General features: G+C 49.3%; 1 protein-coding gene across 1 annotated transcript in view; it reads left to right on the forward strand.

Moving 5' to 3' along the window:
- Positions 1-2991: 2991 nt before the first annotated feature.
- SLC6A5 (solute carrier family 6 member 5) overlaps positions 2992-15628 on the forward strand; it is a 32830-nt gene continuing 20193 nt past the window's right edge. Inside the window, exons 1-8 of the mRNA XM_085579865.1 lie at positions 2992-6323; positions 7124-7262; positions 8439-8570; positions 9298-9471; positions 10121-10262; positions 10675-10807; positions 13562-13696; positions 14135-14238. Coding sequence (XP_085435991.1) covers positions 5862-6323; positions 7124-7262; positions 8439-8570; positions 9298-9471; positions 10121-10262; positions 10675-10807; positions 13562-13696; positions 14135-14238 — 1421 coding nt within the window. The 5' untranslated portion in view covers positions 2992-5861. The remainder of the gene's footprint in view (positions 6324-7123; positions 7263-8438; positions 8571-9297; positions 9472-10120; positions 10263-10674; positions 10808-13561; positions 13697-14134; positions 14239-15628) is intronic.

Genomic DNA, 15628 nt, shown 5'->3' on the forward strand with positions numbered 1-15628 from the left:
ACACATTCTTTTGCTGCTGTGTGTGTGTGTAACTCATCTGAGTGAATGCAATATTGTCCTTGGCTTTGCAAACTTTATGGATTGCTGTTTCACAATGGTTTTGGTTATGAGAAAAGGCATAACCCATTTTACACACACGTTAACTTCTCCCTGTTAGCCAACACTGTAATTTCTCTGTAAGATCCCCAAGCCCTGGGTGGGGGCAGGTTTATTCACCGGGGAGAGCTGTGCAGAAAACCGATGGAGACCTGCCCATTCCTTGGACTCCTGAACTGCAGCGAGAGCCCTTCGCCGTGTCTCAAGACTTGTCTGGATTCGGCATCCTCTCCCCAGGGAAGGGGCAGGATCCCGTGAAAATCCCATTTGACTGCAGGGCAGATCCACAAGGTCCGGGTGGATCCGGCGCATTTCACGGCTCTCGTTTAACACCTCCGCTCTCATTGCCTTTAGGCTGCTCAGTCGCAGTCTGAAGCGGATGTTCAGGGCATTCCCCGGGCTCCTCACACTCATCCTCACCCTCCCTATTGAATTTGCCTTTTAGGCTTAAGGGAGAAAAGAGTGTAAGTGGCTGTCCCTGCGGAAAGCTTCTGCCAAAGGGCTTTTCCCTGCATTTGCCAAGATTTCCCTGCCACAACAACAACGACAAAAGAGTCCGGGGAGAGGAGGGAAGGAGGAACGCTCCGGGGAGAGGAGGGAAGGAGGAACGCTCCCCTCCCGCGAGGTGCTGGGTGAATGTGCTGTGGGAATTGCTTCCCGGGACAGGCTGTGGCTTCAGGGGGTGTCACAGCGGAGGAGGCAAAGGCTGCGGGCTGGGGTCGTGGCACAAACCAGCGGGGAAGCGTGTGCAGGCTCCTGCGGCGGCTGCCTCCATCCCTTTGAGCAAACTTTGCAGCGGGAAGGGACCAGGAAGGTTTAAATCGACATCTGCAATGCTGAACTCCGTCATAAAGAAGCCAGGACGGGCGGATACTACCGCAAGGATTAAAACTGCCTGGGCTCCCGTGGGCGTGTTTGGGGTGTTTGTGGAGAGGTGTCATCATTGCTCCTGTCGTGACTTGGCTTTTTTTCCACTGAGGCACGGCACGAATGCGGCATGAAGCCAGGAAAGTGTCCGAGATGAGGGAATGGGGACGGGGGAGAGGCAGCAGCACCTTTGGAGCCCGAGGGTCGGACACAGCCCCAGACCCTCCCCGGGGTTCAGCTCCGCCGCCTTCCCTCTTCTCTTATCTGCAAAGAAGGAGCAGGGGAAGAGCAAAGATGGCCAACGAGGGGAGAAAAATAAATCAATTGCTATTTTTCATCTTTGACAAAGTAATTAAGACTCGCTGGTCCGCTCCACGGGCTCGGAGGGGGCCGGTGTGCGGGCAGCCCTTTCCCGGGAGGGGGGCACCGCTCAGGGGTCCCCAGGGGCTCCCTCGGGGCAGAGAAGCGATCTCTCTCTCCTGCTGGAGAAACCGCGACCCTCGCCCTGGAGCAGCCGCCCTCCCTCCCTTTGGGAAGAAAACGGGGATCCCTCCAGGCAGAGGGGTCTCACGCCGAGGGTGGGCGGCTTCCCCAGAGCCCCGAGGGAGGCAGAGAGGGGTGGCCGATGTTGGGGTGGGATGCTCAAGGAGCATGCTCAAGGTACCCCATGCGAGGAGGGTTAGCCTGCGGGACAGCGACGGTGACAAGGGGCTCAGAAAAATCTGAATAAACCTGCCTGTGGCAAACACATTTCTCTCCCTCTCAAGGTTTTTCATAAAGGTGCACCGAGAGAAATGAAAGAGAAAACAATTTCTATTTCTGCTCCTTGTTTTGCCCATGTGGAATGTGTTTGGAGAATTGTTTACCTGGGGTGAGTGCTTAATTGGATTCTGGTGAGGATTGTTTGAGCCTGATGGCCAATCCAACACACCTGGGGCTGGGCTCTCAGAGAGGGTCATGGGTTGTGTTAGAGTTAGAGAAAGTAGTATGAAGTTTTAGTATCCTCCTTTTATATAGTATATAATGTATTTTAGCATAGTTATAATAAAAGAAAGAATTCAGCCTTCTGAATTGAGTCAGACATCGTCATTTCTTCCCATTTTGTTCGCCTACATTTACAATACCTGACGGCTGCTAGCTGGGGTCCTAAACCCCCACACTGTCGGGATTTGGTTTGGTTTTGGAAAGAACCGTAAATCCAAGCTCGGAGTTTGGACCAAAGCAGGTGTTTCCATGCCACACCGCGTGTGCGAAGGCAGGGGCGGGAGGGAGCCGGGCTGTGCGGCCCCGAGGGCCGGCCACGGACGGGCGGGACAAAGGGAAATGTTTGGGAACCGAGCCCTGTTGCTCTGTGGGGCTCCCCCTTGACCAGGAATGGATCCCTGGCTCCGGGGCTCAGCGAGAGCCTCCGGCCGGGGTCCTCCCGGAGCTTTCCCCGGGGCACAGGGGAAGGAAAGGTGCTCTTGACCTGTCAGAAGGTAAAGGAGATCGACTCCTTTTTTCCAGGGGTGAAACTTCGATTTCGCGTTTCAACGCTGATGGAGAAAGCAAAAACATATCTTGGAAAAGAACGTGAAGAGTGAGTTTTCCGAATTTTGGAAAAACAAAATAAGTCAACCTAATGACTCTAGAAGATATTTAGGTGTCCTCCCGACCAAAATATCTCTTGGACTACCGTCCTGTTGCTTTTAATTCGGCCCTGCCTTTAGAGGCATTAATGTAATTGGGGTACGCGCGGCTGAGCTGACGGCCAGACCGCACTGAGGCTGGAGAATGCCTCGGGAAGGAAACGCTGCAACACATAAAGTAAAAACCAGTAAACACCAGTAAAAAACCACCATAAACCACCAGCTTCTCCCCTCCCTACCAACACCAGCTTCTCTGAGCGCCCCTCCATTCCTCAGTAGGAGGATGTGCATGGAATCACAGAGTGGTTTGGCTTGGAAGGGATCCTAAAGTTGATGCAGCTCCGCTCCTGCCATGGGCAGGGACGCTTCCCCCGAGAGCAGGCTCTGTTCTGCACGACAGAGCAGAGGCAGAAAAGCGATTTTAGAGGCAGGAGCGTGCAACAATCTAGAAGCAGTGTGCGTAAAGATGCCTGTATGTGCACACAGCAATGATACACCTGTGGTACAGGTAAGCCTGGCGCTCGGAGATGCGCGAAGCAGCATCACAAGGTAACGAGCTGCGCTGCGAACGCAGCTCCCCGTGCGAGGCTGACTGATCTCCTCGGCCACAAGCGATTTTCGCCGTTCTGCTTTGCTGGCCGCGGGGCTGTCAATAATCGCGGCCAGCGGGGTTCAGCCGCCGCCGCAGCGCCGGGCCGCGGGGCGAGGCTGGAGCGGAGCCGGCCCGGCCCGCCGGGGGAGGCACCCGCGGCTGTCCATGGGTAAAGAAGTACATTTCTTGTTTCCTTCTCCGCCGGAGAAAAAAGCTCGTAACCCGTAAAGGTAAGGACGCAGAAGAAAGCCGTGCGGTGCTGGCGATTCGGGCCCCTCCTCCCCTGCCCTGCATAGGCGCACGCTCCCCTCTGCTTACGCCACGATGTGAAATACTGTGAAATAAAGCTGACAGCAGCAGGCTCTGTGCGGATCAACAGCACCGCTGACGCTGAAACAACTGGCAAGGTTGCGTAGGGAGCATCCCCATTCGCCAATGCGCTTTTCTTTTTTTTTTTTTTCTTTTTTTTTTTTTTTTTTTGTCTGCGTGAACAAAATTATCTTCTGCTCACCAATCTTTGAGAAAGCCCCCTCAAATAGCAAATCACACCTCCAAGAGGTGATTAGGTGTGAAACACTTCGTTGCAAAAAAACGATTGTCAGTCAACACCTGACTTCTAATGACGAATAATTTCTTCCCCAATAATCATACATAAATGCTTTGATGGGTGAGGGGAGAACATCAGCAACTTCAGGGTCGTTGCCGTCATCTTTGCTCCCACTTAACTGCTCTTCAGACAGTCTTGACGAAAGAGAATCTTGTTTCCTTGTGTGTATCGTTTAAATTTAATTGGCGTTTCCCCCATGTGGCACGGTAAAATTAAACGATACAATGTAATTTCGTGCAACGAGATCAAGAAAGACACGATTTAAATGTATTTGTGTACTTTATGCACAGTGAACTTCTCACTCCATATATAGGTACGTGGTTAGACACAAAACTGATCATTTTTATATTTTTTAATATCCATGTATATGGGTATATAAATTGATAACGTATGTAAAAAAGCTATTATAGCGTCTGATCTGTGAACTGCAGATTTTAAAAAGGGATCTGGATTGCACTACAACGAGAGGGAGGAGGAAGAGGAGTAGAAATGGAAGGTTTGCCCCCATTTCTCTCGCCGGGGACGCAGCAGTACGTGTTTCTCACATGTCGGCTCTAATTGCCAGAAGAAAGTTCTGCCGCGCCCCGGCTCAGCTTTGGTGCTCAGCCCCCATATGAGTCACAGGGACACGCAATGCCACCGCCGCGGGAGTGACAGCCAGCCAGCGCCCCGGTGTCCCTTTAAAATCCCAAACCAAGGGCAATGATTTATCAAGCTCTTATTATCAAGAAAATGTCACGCGAAGGGCACCTTGCTATGCACTGACGCAAACCCGGTCTTTCCCAAGGAAGTATAGAAAGCTTTGCTGTGAACTGGGCGAAATCCAGTCTGACAATTGCCTGTACTGCTCCTTTCGCCTCCACCGGCTCCCTCTGTGGCTATTTAAGACATGGTAAGTGTTGGATTTCTTCCCTGCGATGCCGGCGGGGCTGGAGGTGCTCAGGGAGAGCTGCCCGCGGTGCTGCCAGCGCGGCCGGGGCAGGGATGGCGCGGGGAAAGCGCTGGTACCCCAAAAACCATCACTGAGTGACCGAGTCCCTCGGACTCCGTCCCTGCTGCCGGGAGAGCGGGACTACGACGGAGAGAAAACTTGTGGAAGGGTGACGGGGAGGCTTGTGAGACACTCTGGAAAAAAAAAAAAAAAAGAAAGGGGGTTTTGTAAAGCTAACATCAGAAAAGGCAGGGTTCGCCTGTGCATTGCTTAATGGATAAAATCAAGATGCATTTCAAGTGCTAGTTTTAAACTGGAGAAAAAGGTAAAGGTGAGAGTGGGAGTGTCGTCAGTAATCTATTTAATGATAGGGAAGCTTAAATAAATCTTTAGCATTATGTGAGTCGGAAACATAAGAAAAAGAATGGGGGAAGCCTGCTGTTAGTGGCGTTAATCCCACTGTGGCGGTGCGGTTGTTTGGGGTTTTTTTGCATTTCACACTCTTGCTGACGGGCTTCGAAGCATAGCAGCCAGCTCAGAAATGTTCACCAGCATTATTTCACTTGTTTTTTAACATCCCTGGTTGCCTACAGGGCAGCTTGTCTCTTGCTCATATATATTAAAAAAAAAAAAAGCCGATGTGCATTGTTGAATGACAGAAAGGAAATGGGGCGTAAAATTAAAGAATCTTTCTACACTGGTGATAGGGAAGGGAGCATCCTACAGTCGTGATGTGAAATCTAACGAGGTCTGGCGTCGCAGTGCTGTAGAAACACTTATTTAAACTTGAATTACGGGTTTGCAGATGCTGGGGTTGTTTTTTGTTTGAGGTTTGTTGTTTGGGAGGTTTGGGGGCGGGAGGGGTTGGGGTGTTTGATTTTTTTGTTTTGTTTTGTGTACCGTACTCTTTTTTCCCCCAGAGTATTAACGTTGCATGGGAGGGCAAACAGGCGAGCCGTGGCTCCTGGAAATTCTGCAACACTCCTGTATCCCGATTTTCTGGCGCATGCGTTTCCTGCACGAGGACAAAAATTCGTATAATCTCAGCGGTGCCAACACTTTTTTTTTTTTTCCCCTCTTCTTCTCCTTTTGGTAAAATACGTGGCGTTCTCATTTTAGGATTACGCCAGTCAGCGGGATATGAGCAGGCAGCTCGTGAACAATCCTGAAGCGGCGGCTCCCGCACCCAAGGAAGGTGCGGGCGTCGGAAGAAGCGGCCCCGAAAATGAGGCGCAGAACGCCCCCGCCAGCCTTCCCCGCTCGCTCTCCAGCCACAGCAAAACCCTTCCCTGCGAGGAAGCGAAACCCAGCGAGCTCGAGAGGACCAAAGCGGGGGTCTGCGAGGCCAGCAGCACCCCGCTGCTCAGCTCCACCCTCCGCGGGGAGCCTGTGGCCGGCTCCCCCTGCGAGCCGAGCGCCGCCGGGCGAGCCGCGGTCCCGCACTGCAAAATCCCCGCGCTGCAGAGCGCGGACGGGGACGCTGCCCCCAGCCTCGGGAAGGGCACGCTGGAGCAGAACAACGCCTGGGTGGCCTTGGGCCACAGCACCGTGGTGCTGGGCACGGATGGCAGCACCTCTGTTCTCCCTGGCAGAGTGGAGGGGGTGAGTCGTCTCCTTACAGGTCTTCCTTCCCCCATTCAGCTTGCGGGAGGTCTTTGCCGCTCAGCATCGATTTGGGGTGGAAGCTCTAAAATCGGGTGCAGATGAGCGGGGAATGGGGCTGTGCCGAAGGGAGGAGGGGAGAGAGGATCTTAGATCCAGTGCTGCGGTGCTGGCGAGTGTTACCGGGCATCCTGCGTGATTCCAGCCGCTTCCCGAGCCGTGCCTGTCGCTGCCCCGCGGCTCTGACCCGCACATCCTCACATGCCTTGGCACGAGGTCTGCTTCTGTCCCCAGCCTCACACCCGAAGGGTGCCCTGCCCTTCCCCTCTTCAGGCTCGTCCGCCCGCCCAAACCGCCGGGGACCGCGTGCCTCGGAGCCTGTAACCAAAACCAGGGCGAAATAAATCGGCCCGACCCCTAAGAGGCCCCCGGGAGGGGATGCCGCGGGTGCTGCGAGGCCGAGGAGGTCCCTCTCCTCCTGCCCATCCGCATTTTCCCTGGAAGCGGGCGCTGCTGGCGCGGCAAACGCGATTTTCACTTCTCCTGGCTGTGCTGAGAGCCGCCCGGCGGTCCCGACCCTCCGGAGGCCACCGAGGGCTCCCAGCCCCGGGGGAGGCGGTGGGACCTCTCCAGGAGCCAGGGAGTCACCCCGAGCGCTCGGCGGAGGGCCGCGCTTTAAACCCCTCTTTCGGGAACTTTTTTTAATAAAGGAGAGGCTGGCGGGGGAGCTTGGTTGCTAAAGTGGCTGGTTTCCCATCTCTCTCTCTCCCCCCTCCCCTCCTTTTCTCCCGCTCTTTTAGGAAGACGATGTGGGGGATGAAAATAAAGCCCGAGGGAACTGGTCTAGCAAGCTGGATTTCATCCTCTCCATGGTGGGTTATGCAGTGGGGCTGGGCAATGTCTGGAGGTTCCCGTACCTGGCCTTTAAGAATGGGGGAGGTATGATGGCTTTTTCCTGTCTCTCTACCTGCAGTACCGTACGGGTCTGAGCCAGTCCCGGCCTCTTTGGCGGGGAGAAACACGAGGGAAGCAGGGTCAGCGGCTTCCCCTTGCCGGGCAGCCAGCCCCGGGCTGAGCCGAGTTGCGGGAACATCTTCAGACCATCAGACACACTTGGTGAAACACTTGCTTGGGTGCTTGTTTGGTTTTATTCCCGGCGGTTTTTTTTTTTTTATTATTTTATTTTTATTTTTTATTGTCATCTCTGAAAGCAGGAAAACCCTGTAGAGATTTCCTTAAAAGGCAGCGCTTTCCTTAAAAACACCTGCAATTGATGCTGGAGAGGGAGGAAAATGAAGAGGCGTGTTGATCATCGCAGGGGCAGGGCTCAGGAACCTCCCTCGCCTCGGTTACACGCACTCGGCTCTGAATCCGCAATCGGTGGGATGGGGAAAGAGGAGGGACTTCAGAGTCGGGACAGCGACAAGAGGACGCTTGATCCCGAGTCCAGACATCCCGTTACTTCGTGAGGTCTGGGGGAATTGTTCTAAATCTCTCCACGATCCCACTGAAAAATAATCGTTCGAAATAGAGCGAATGTCGATCAGCTGAATAGAGGAGAGAAGTTGGAAGAGGGGCTAAGCCGTTTACAGTTTACAAGGGCAAGAAGAAATTTATTTGCAGGGGTTCTCCTACCAGAGGCTCTTACTGAAACGGAGAAGCCGTGGATGTTACCGGGTTAAACCCTTGCAGCTGTAAACCCTTTCCCTCTTCGAAAGGGTTCTCAGCTGAGGGAAGCGGTGCTGTGATCATCGAAAACAGTTGTGTAAAGCCAGTCAGAGCCGCTTTCTGTGAGGCAAGAGGCAATTGTAAATAACTATTTTTAAATTGTGATTTTTTTTCTTTTCCTTTTACACGTAGAAACTTCTAAGTGGGAGGTACTAAATACTCATTTAACAATAACGAGTATTTACTGTCTGTAGAAAAAGCTGGAAATGTAGAAAGCTGACACCCATCTTCCCCCCCTACACCGCTTCCTCCTGCCCGGTCGAGGCTGGCGGCACGGGGAATCGGTCACAAACCGAAACATTTGAATAGAAAAATGTCTCGACTGAGTTGTCCCCAGTGCCAGGGGGTGATTCAGCTCGCTCTCTCTTCTCTCCCCCCGCCCCCAAGGTGCGTTCCTCATCCCCTATCTGATGATGCTGGCTCTAGCCGGGATCCCCATTTTCTTCCTGGAAGTCTCCCTGGGGCAGTTTGCCAGTCAGGGCCCCGTGTCGGTCTGGAAAGCCATCCCCGCGCTGCAAGGTGAGCGGAGCGGGCTCTGGGGAGCGCGGCCCGCACCCCGGCTCCCGCACGGCTTCAGCCGCCCCGCACCCCGCCCTGCCCGCCTCCCTGCGGCAGCGGGGCGGCTCGTCCCGTCCCCTGCCGCTGTCCCCGTCCCCTGCCGCTGTCCCCGTCCCTGCCGCTGTCCCCGTCCCCTGTCACTGTCCCCGTCCCTGCCGCTGTCCCCGTCCCTGCCGCTGTCCCCGTCCCCTGTCACTGTCCCCGTCCCCTGTCACTGTCCCCGTCCCTGCCGCTGTCCCCGTCCCCATCCCTGTCCCTGCCGTTGTCCCTGCCGCTGTCCCCGTCCCCATCCCCGTCCCCGTCCCCATCCCCGTCCCTGCCGCTGTCCCCGTCCCTGCCGCCGTCCCCGTCCCCATCCCCGTCCCTGCCGCTGTCCCCGTCCCTGCCGCTGTCCCCGTCCCTGCCGCTGTCCCCGTCCCCGTCCCCATCCCCGTCCCTGCCGCTGTCCCCGTCCCTGCCGCTGTCCCCGTCCCCATCCCCGTCCCTGTCTCCGTCCCTGCCGCTGTCCCCGTCGCTGTCCCCGTCGCTGTCCCCGTCGCTGTCCCCGTCGCTGTCCCCGTCCCCGTCCCCGTCCCTGTCCCCGTCCCTGTCCCCATCCCTGTCGCTGTCCCCGTGCCGGAGGACGCCCGGCAGCCCCCGGCCCGGCATTAATCACTGATGGCTTTCCGCTGTGCCGCTGTGTCCGCAGGCTGCGGCATCGCCATGCTGATCATCTCGGTGCTGATCGCCATTTATTACAACATCATCCTGTGCTACACGCTCTTCTACCTGTTCGCCTCCTTCGTGCCCGTGCTCCCCTGGGCCTCCTGTAACAACCCCTGGAACACGCCGGACTGTAAAGATAAAAACAAACTTCTGCTAGGTAAGCTGGGGCACGCTCGTACTCTTCTTTTAGTGATGTATTCCGTTTTGGTTTAAAATTTGCCGTGGTTTTTCCAGAGCTTTCCGCAGCTCAGCTGCGCCCCTGGGAGATGCCCGAGGAGACTGCGGATGGCCGCGGCCGGGAGATCTCCCAGCCCCGGGGAACGAGCTCTTCCCAAACCACTCGGAAGTGATCTGTATCCCATGAGCACTCCCCTCTACTTTTATTTAATTTTTTCCTTACCAAGCATAAATTAGATTTGTCAATTTAAATGCTAAAAAATACCGATTTTTTAAAAAATATATTTTTCCCCCAAAGGAAAGCTCTGTGTAGGCAACAAAATACCACAGCTGGCAGCCTGGGGTGTCTGCTAAAGATAAATGATTTGTCTTTAGAGAAGCTTCTCTTTAACGAAAAAAAAAAAAAAAAAAACCCACCAAAAAAAACGTTTCTGCAAACGGTCCCAAATACACAATGACATGAAAAAGGAAAAAAGTAAAACTAGTTAACGACCTTTTGGAAAAGGTGCCGGCAACTGAACAAAAGTTCAAGTAATTAGGTGTGATCTAATGCATTCTTGTCATTTTACAACGACAACGAAAAATCTGTACACTTTATTTTTCTGTTCCCCCTCCTCGTTTCTTCCTAGATTCCTGCATTATTGGCGACCACCCAAAAATACAAATCAAGAACTCTACTTTCTGTATGAGTGCCTATCCAAATCTAACCATGGTTAACTTCACCAGGGAAGGAAACAAAACATTTGTCAGTGGCAGCGAAGAATACTTCAAGTAAGATCTTTCTTTGTTTAGCAAAAATATGCTGATCTTTCTGTAAAATCCACTGGAACAGGTGACAGCGTGGCTTGGAAAACCAGAAATACGGCAGTGAAGGGCAGCAAGTGATGCTCATTTTTTGTGCTTAGGGCTGATGAGAGCTGAATTCAAACACTGGTTACTTGTTTTCTGTTCCTGTGCTGCTTAGCACAGCTGGGCTGTCGGCCCGTGCCCGGCAGTTTTATCTACTACTGCAATGCAGATAAATAAAATAATACATGGTGAGAATCACTGGAACCATCCAGAGAAACTGCTGAGGACACTGAAGCAAAACAAAAAAGGAATTTACGCTGAATTACTGCCTGTGGTTGCTTTCATTATTTTTTTTTTCCCCAAAGTTTTTAATCTTTTTTTTTTCCCCCCTTAGGTACTTTGTATTGAAGATTTCAGCAGGGATTGAATATCCTGGTGAGATTAGATGGCCCTTGGCATTATCTCTTTTCCTGGCTTGGGTGATTGTTTATGCCTCCCTTGCTAAAGGAATCAAGTCATCAGGAAAAGTAAGAACAATATTTGTGATTGTACACACACAAGAAAGCAGGGTGCTGGTTTTGAGGGACTCACACTCTCATTTAAAGGATGAATTATTTGACAATATTTTCAGTAAATGACTAAGTATTAATTGAAATGCCTTTTTCCTCTCTGTGTTTTCCTTTCTAGTTAAAACAGAAAGTATTTTTGTTCAACATTTTTTTCCTCTAACCTTCAATAAATTTAAAATGAACTCTTCAGCTGTACTCAGCAGTGGGATGGCACAAATGGTACTTTCCAGCCTTCCCCATTCTGTGTGGCGTTCATAAAAATTCTGCCAGCATCTCACATTTCAGTGAAATCCGAGAAATTGGGATGTAAATTAAAATGTTAAGTAACATATTTTAAAATCAGAACTGCACTTGAAAAAAGCCCAGTGTGTGTGTGAGCAACACAACTAGGTATTTCCTGGGATAAAGATGGTGGAAATGGAGACATGAATTTTCTAGGGCTGGTCACAGAGTTCCAACTCGAAGCCATCCCTCTGCTTCTAGAAGCTGACTTCATCTCCTGGGAGATCACTTGGCAATTAACAGAAAATCCAGGGACTCAGAGTGCCAGGGGAAAGCTGAGATTTTTTCCCCCCTTACTCTAGTTGGTTAGGAAAAAATATTTTATGAAAGGCAAGAGACTGGATAATAATGTGGGCTTGGATGTGGCAAAGGATATTTCTCTAAGTGACTCTTCGTGGCCAAGAGAAATACTGACACTGATGTCAGAGAGAAAAATATTAACATTAACCCCTGGGTATTGGAGATAGAAATCCTGTAATTATGTAGAGATTAGTTCAGTATCTTGACTGTGCAGAAATTCATCAGGGCAACTTGTTGGAAACAAGAAGAAAAGTTTGAAAAGCAGTTTGCAAAGCCACTTCAGCTGAGGGAGGTGATTCTCCCCTGCCCTGGAGGAGCCACCTAGAGCCCTGTGTGAAAGCACAACGTGAGCTGTTGCTATTTGCAAGGCAAAGGAGAAGGTTTATTTCTTGATTTTAACTTTTATGCTTTCCTAAAGGTGACAGTGGATTGGAGAGTGAATGTGTTACCTCTCCAAAGACATTGGACAAACCACTAGTACATCAAGTTTCTCCATCCCCATGAAGGAATGCAAACCAATATGTTGTTAATAGAAAATTGTGTGAGAAAGTTTTTTAACAGAATGTAAACTCAGAAAATCTTAAGAATTGGGGTGACCCTGTGTGCAGCTCTGGAGCCCACAGCACAGGGAGGATCTCTTGGAATGAGCCCAGAGGAGAGCACAAAGGTACTCAGGGGCTCACAGGTATCTTTGCTATGGGGCAGCTGGGGAACAGAAAGGTCCCAGGAGAACTTCCACCACCAAAGGGGCCACAGGAGAGCTGGAGAGGGACTGGGACAAGGACATGGAGTGACAGGACAAGGAAAAATTCCTTCAAAGTGCCATAGGGAGGGTTTAGATTAGACATCAGGAAGAAATCTCCTCTGTAAAGGTGGTGGGGTCCTGGCACGGGTTGCCCAGAGAAGCTGTGGCTGCCCCATCCCTGGGAATGCTCAAGGCCAGGTTGGGCTGGGTTTGGATCATGCTGGTCTAGGCAGGGTCATTCTGTGTCCCCCACAGCAGGGCTTGGAATGAGATGATCTTTCAGGTCCTTTCCAACCCAAACCATTCCATGATATAATTCCATCGTGTGTTATGGTATGATTCTGTTTTGTTTAGGGTCAGATGTTGATGTGAAAAATATTTGGAATAATTTTGTGTTGAATGTAAAGCTTAACTGGCCATAACACAAGGATTTTATCTGAACACAGAGCTGTGTTCTAGCTAATTATTAAAGCATTAAACACACAGCCACTGTTGTGTATTTAGACATCATGATGGTTAGGTCTGTCTTGCTAATTTCAGACTTTCCTTTTTTTTGAATTTGGACCATAACTATCATCATGGTGATTTATAATTATTAAGAGGTACTAAGAGTAATAAAAATTCTTTAGGCTTTTTTTTTTGTTAAATACAAAAAATATAGAAGAAAACTACAGAAATATGTTACTGAATAGCACTTCTCCTTTCATTTCTACTGAACTGTGATAGTTCACTCTGGGCAATGTTCAAAAGTGAGATTTTCCTTTAGCTTTAAATTACTATTTCTCCTCTCCAGATGGAGAGAGGAACCCTATTCCCTTCTCTGCCTAGAATTCCAGCTCTTACCACTGTTATTGATGTTATCCTTGTTCCCAGCAGCAGGAAGAGCTGTAAAATTCCAGATTTCCAGGGAAATAACCCTGTTGTTTCCTTAGTTTATCCCCTGACTTCTGTCTCTGAGACTGAGTTGTGGGACTCAGATTCAGTCAAAGAGAGAAACTGAGAGTTTCTAGCCAGGCAGAGGCCTGGGAAAGAGTTGGAGAAGAATGTAAATAATTCTTTATCTCTCTTGTTGTTCACATTGTTTATAGTTAAGTTCTATCACTGTGCGTCAAGCACTCTGCACCAATGCTGTGACTTGTTTTCACTTCAGAACCAATGGAGTTGGTCCTTGCAGAGCTCTATATAAAAGAGCAGTGTATTTTGAATAAATCAGAGTTTTACTCTCACAGCCTTCTGAGTCAAAATCTTCTCATTCCATCCTGCCTCGACAGCGACACTGAGTAATTGAGTAATTGCCTTCTCCTGGCAGTAGTGGCATTTTGGTTTCCCCTCCTCTCTTCCCACCCAGATGAAGCCTCTCAGGGCCTTTTTCTCTGCCCGTGCAGGTTGTGTACTTCACAGCCACATTCCCCTACGTGGTGCTCATCATCCTGCTCATAAGAGGAGTGACTCTGCCCGGAGCTGGAGATGGCATCTGGTACTTCATCACGCCCAAGTGGGAGAAGCTGATTGATGCTATGGTGGGTTTGCTGCTGCACTCAGAGCTGCTGGGGTGAATAAATCACAGGTCTCTCGGGGGCTGTTGCAATCCTTTTCCGTGTGCAGAGGTGGGGTTGTCATCTGTGGAAACCTGTTCTTCATCTTACATGGGTGAAGTATTATTTAGGGTCACTGGCAAAGAAAACAGCAGTGTCTGATGCAGGTTTTCCCTCTTGACTTGTATTTTTTGTTTCTGAATGCATTTGAACTGATATATATCAAACAATATAGTTTTTATATTTCTGTCTTCCATATACAGAAAGGTTTATATTGTCCTTTTACATGGACTCAACAAGAACAGTGTTTCTTATCACGTGAGCCTGATGTATTTAGTGGCAGGATTTTGCTTTTAAATATTCTATTGACATCCATTGGTCTAACTCTTTCCTGAAGCTGATGCTATTTTCTTTCCTACTTAGGTTTGGAAGGATGCTGCCACTCAGATTTTCTTCTCCTTATCTGCAGCATGGGGAGGTCTAATTACCCTCTCTTCATACAACAAATTCCATAATAACTGCTACAGGTGTGTAAGAGTGAAATACATCTGTGTTATTGAACAGGTTTGTCAAAAAACAGTTATCCTTCATCTTCCAGAAATCTGGTTTGCAGGACTCCATCTCTTGTCTTTTCTCCCTTGTATTTTTTTTTCCCTGCAGTCCTTTTGTCTTTGTTCCTCTCTTGTATTTTTTTCTCTTTTCTTCTCCTCTTTTTCCTTTCTTTCCTATTTTTTTTTTCTTTCTTTTGGTGTATGTGTGTTTCATTTACATTTAACCATTTTTGGTTTTGTGTATTTTTTCCTCTCTTCAGGCCCTAATCTACTACTCTCAAGATGATCATTTAGGCTTATTAAAGTTCCTGCTGGCTCCCCACTTTCAGAATTAGGAGGTTGAGGTTGAAGGACAGCCTGGGATGTGTCAAGAGCTGCGAGGAGTGAAACAGAATCACTTGGCAGCTCTGCTGAAGGACAGCCCATGGGCAGAGTGGGCTGAAAATTGCACTGTGAAACAGGCAGGGCTTTAACTGGCAACTTCCATTATGTGATTCTTACATCTCCTAAATGCTCTTTCTTTTTCCAATTACTCCTACTGTGATTTTTACATGCAAAAAGTTACTTATTTCATGCTATGAAATCTAAAATCGCTTATTTGAGAGCTATTTTTACATGGGAAAAAGTCACATTGTATAATTTTTCATGCAAAAGCCTGGCAGCTCAAATGTCTGCAGATGGAAAACACCAAAGCAAGTGGCATTGGTGAAGTGCTTCCCTGCTATTTTACAGCTTTTAGAGTCAGTCTGAAGCAAAGCTTTGCCAATTCTTGCAATGCCAGAGGTGCTGATTCAGGACAGCCAGCAGCATGCACAGGGATTCCCCCAAGGGGATGATCCAAAACTTTCCCCAATCAAGACTTCAAACACTCCTTGGGATTTCCACTGCCATCTCCTATGGCTTCTAAGTATAGAATATAAAATACTTAACTTAAAAAAGAAATGTGGATGAGAATATGAAAAAGGAATTAAAAAAAAAAAATTACTAGTGCTCAAAAGTAATATAATTAAATTATCCCAAACTATGGATGAAAGCTAACAGTGTTGTGTGCACAGTAACTCCCACCCAGCAATCCTTTGGGTCCTGTTTTTGAAAATGCTATTCCTGAGTCTTTTTTTTTTTTTTTTTAATGGATAATTACAATCAAAATATAAGGGAGGGAAATGGAGGAAGCATCATGCTACCTTTCTGCACTAATTTAACAATCTTTTGTGGAGTTTGGAAGATCTTAATGAAATTTTTGAAGGGAATACATGGTAATGAAGTATAAAAATATTTGGTTCTAATACCAAATACATGCTTTACCTGTGTTAGGGAGGGATATGAAAGACTGAAGTAGAAACAATTAGAAAAGCTTAGTTACTCT

The sequence above is a fragment of the Lonchura striata genome, chromosome 5, assembly GCF_050655825.1.
Source record: "Lonchura striata isolate lonStrDom1 chromosome 5, ASM5065582v1, whole genome shotgun sequence".
Classification (NCBI taxonomy): Eukaryota; Metazoa; Chordata; class Aves; order Passeriformes; family Estrildidae; genus Lonchura; species Lonchura striata.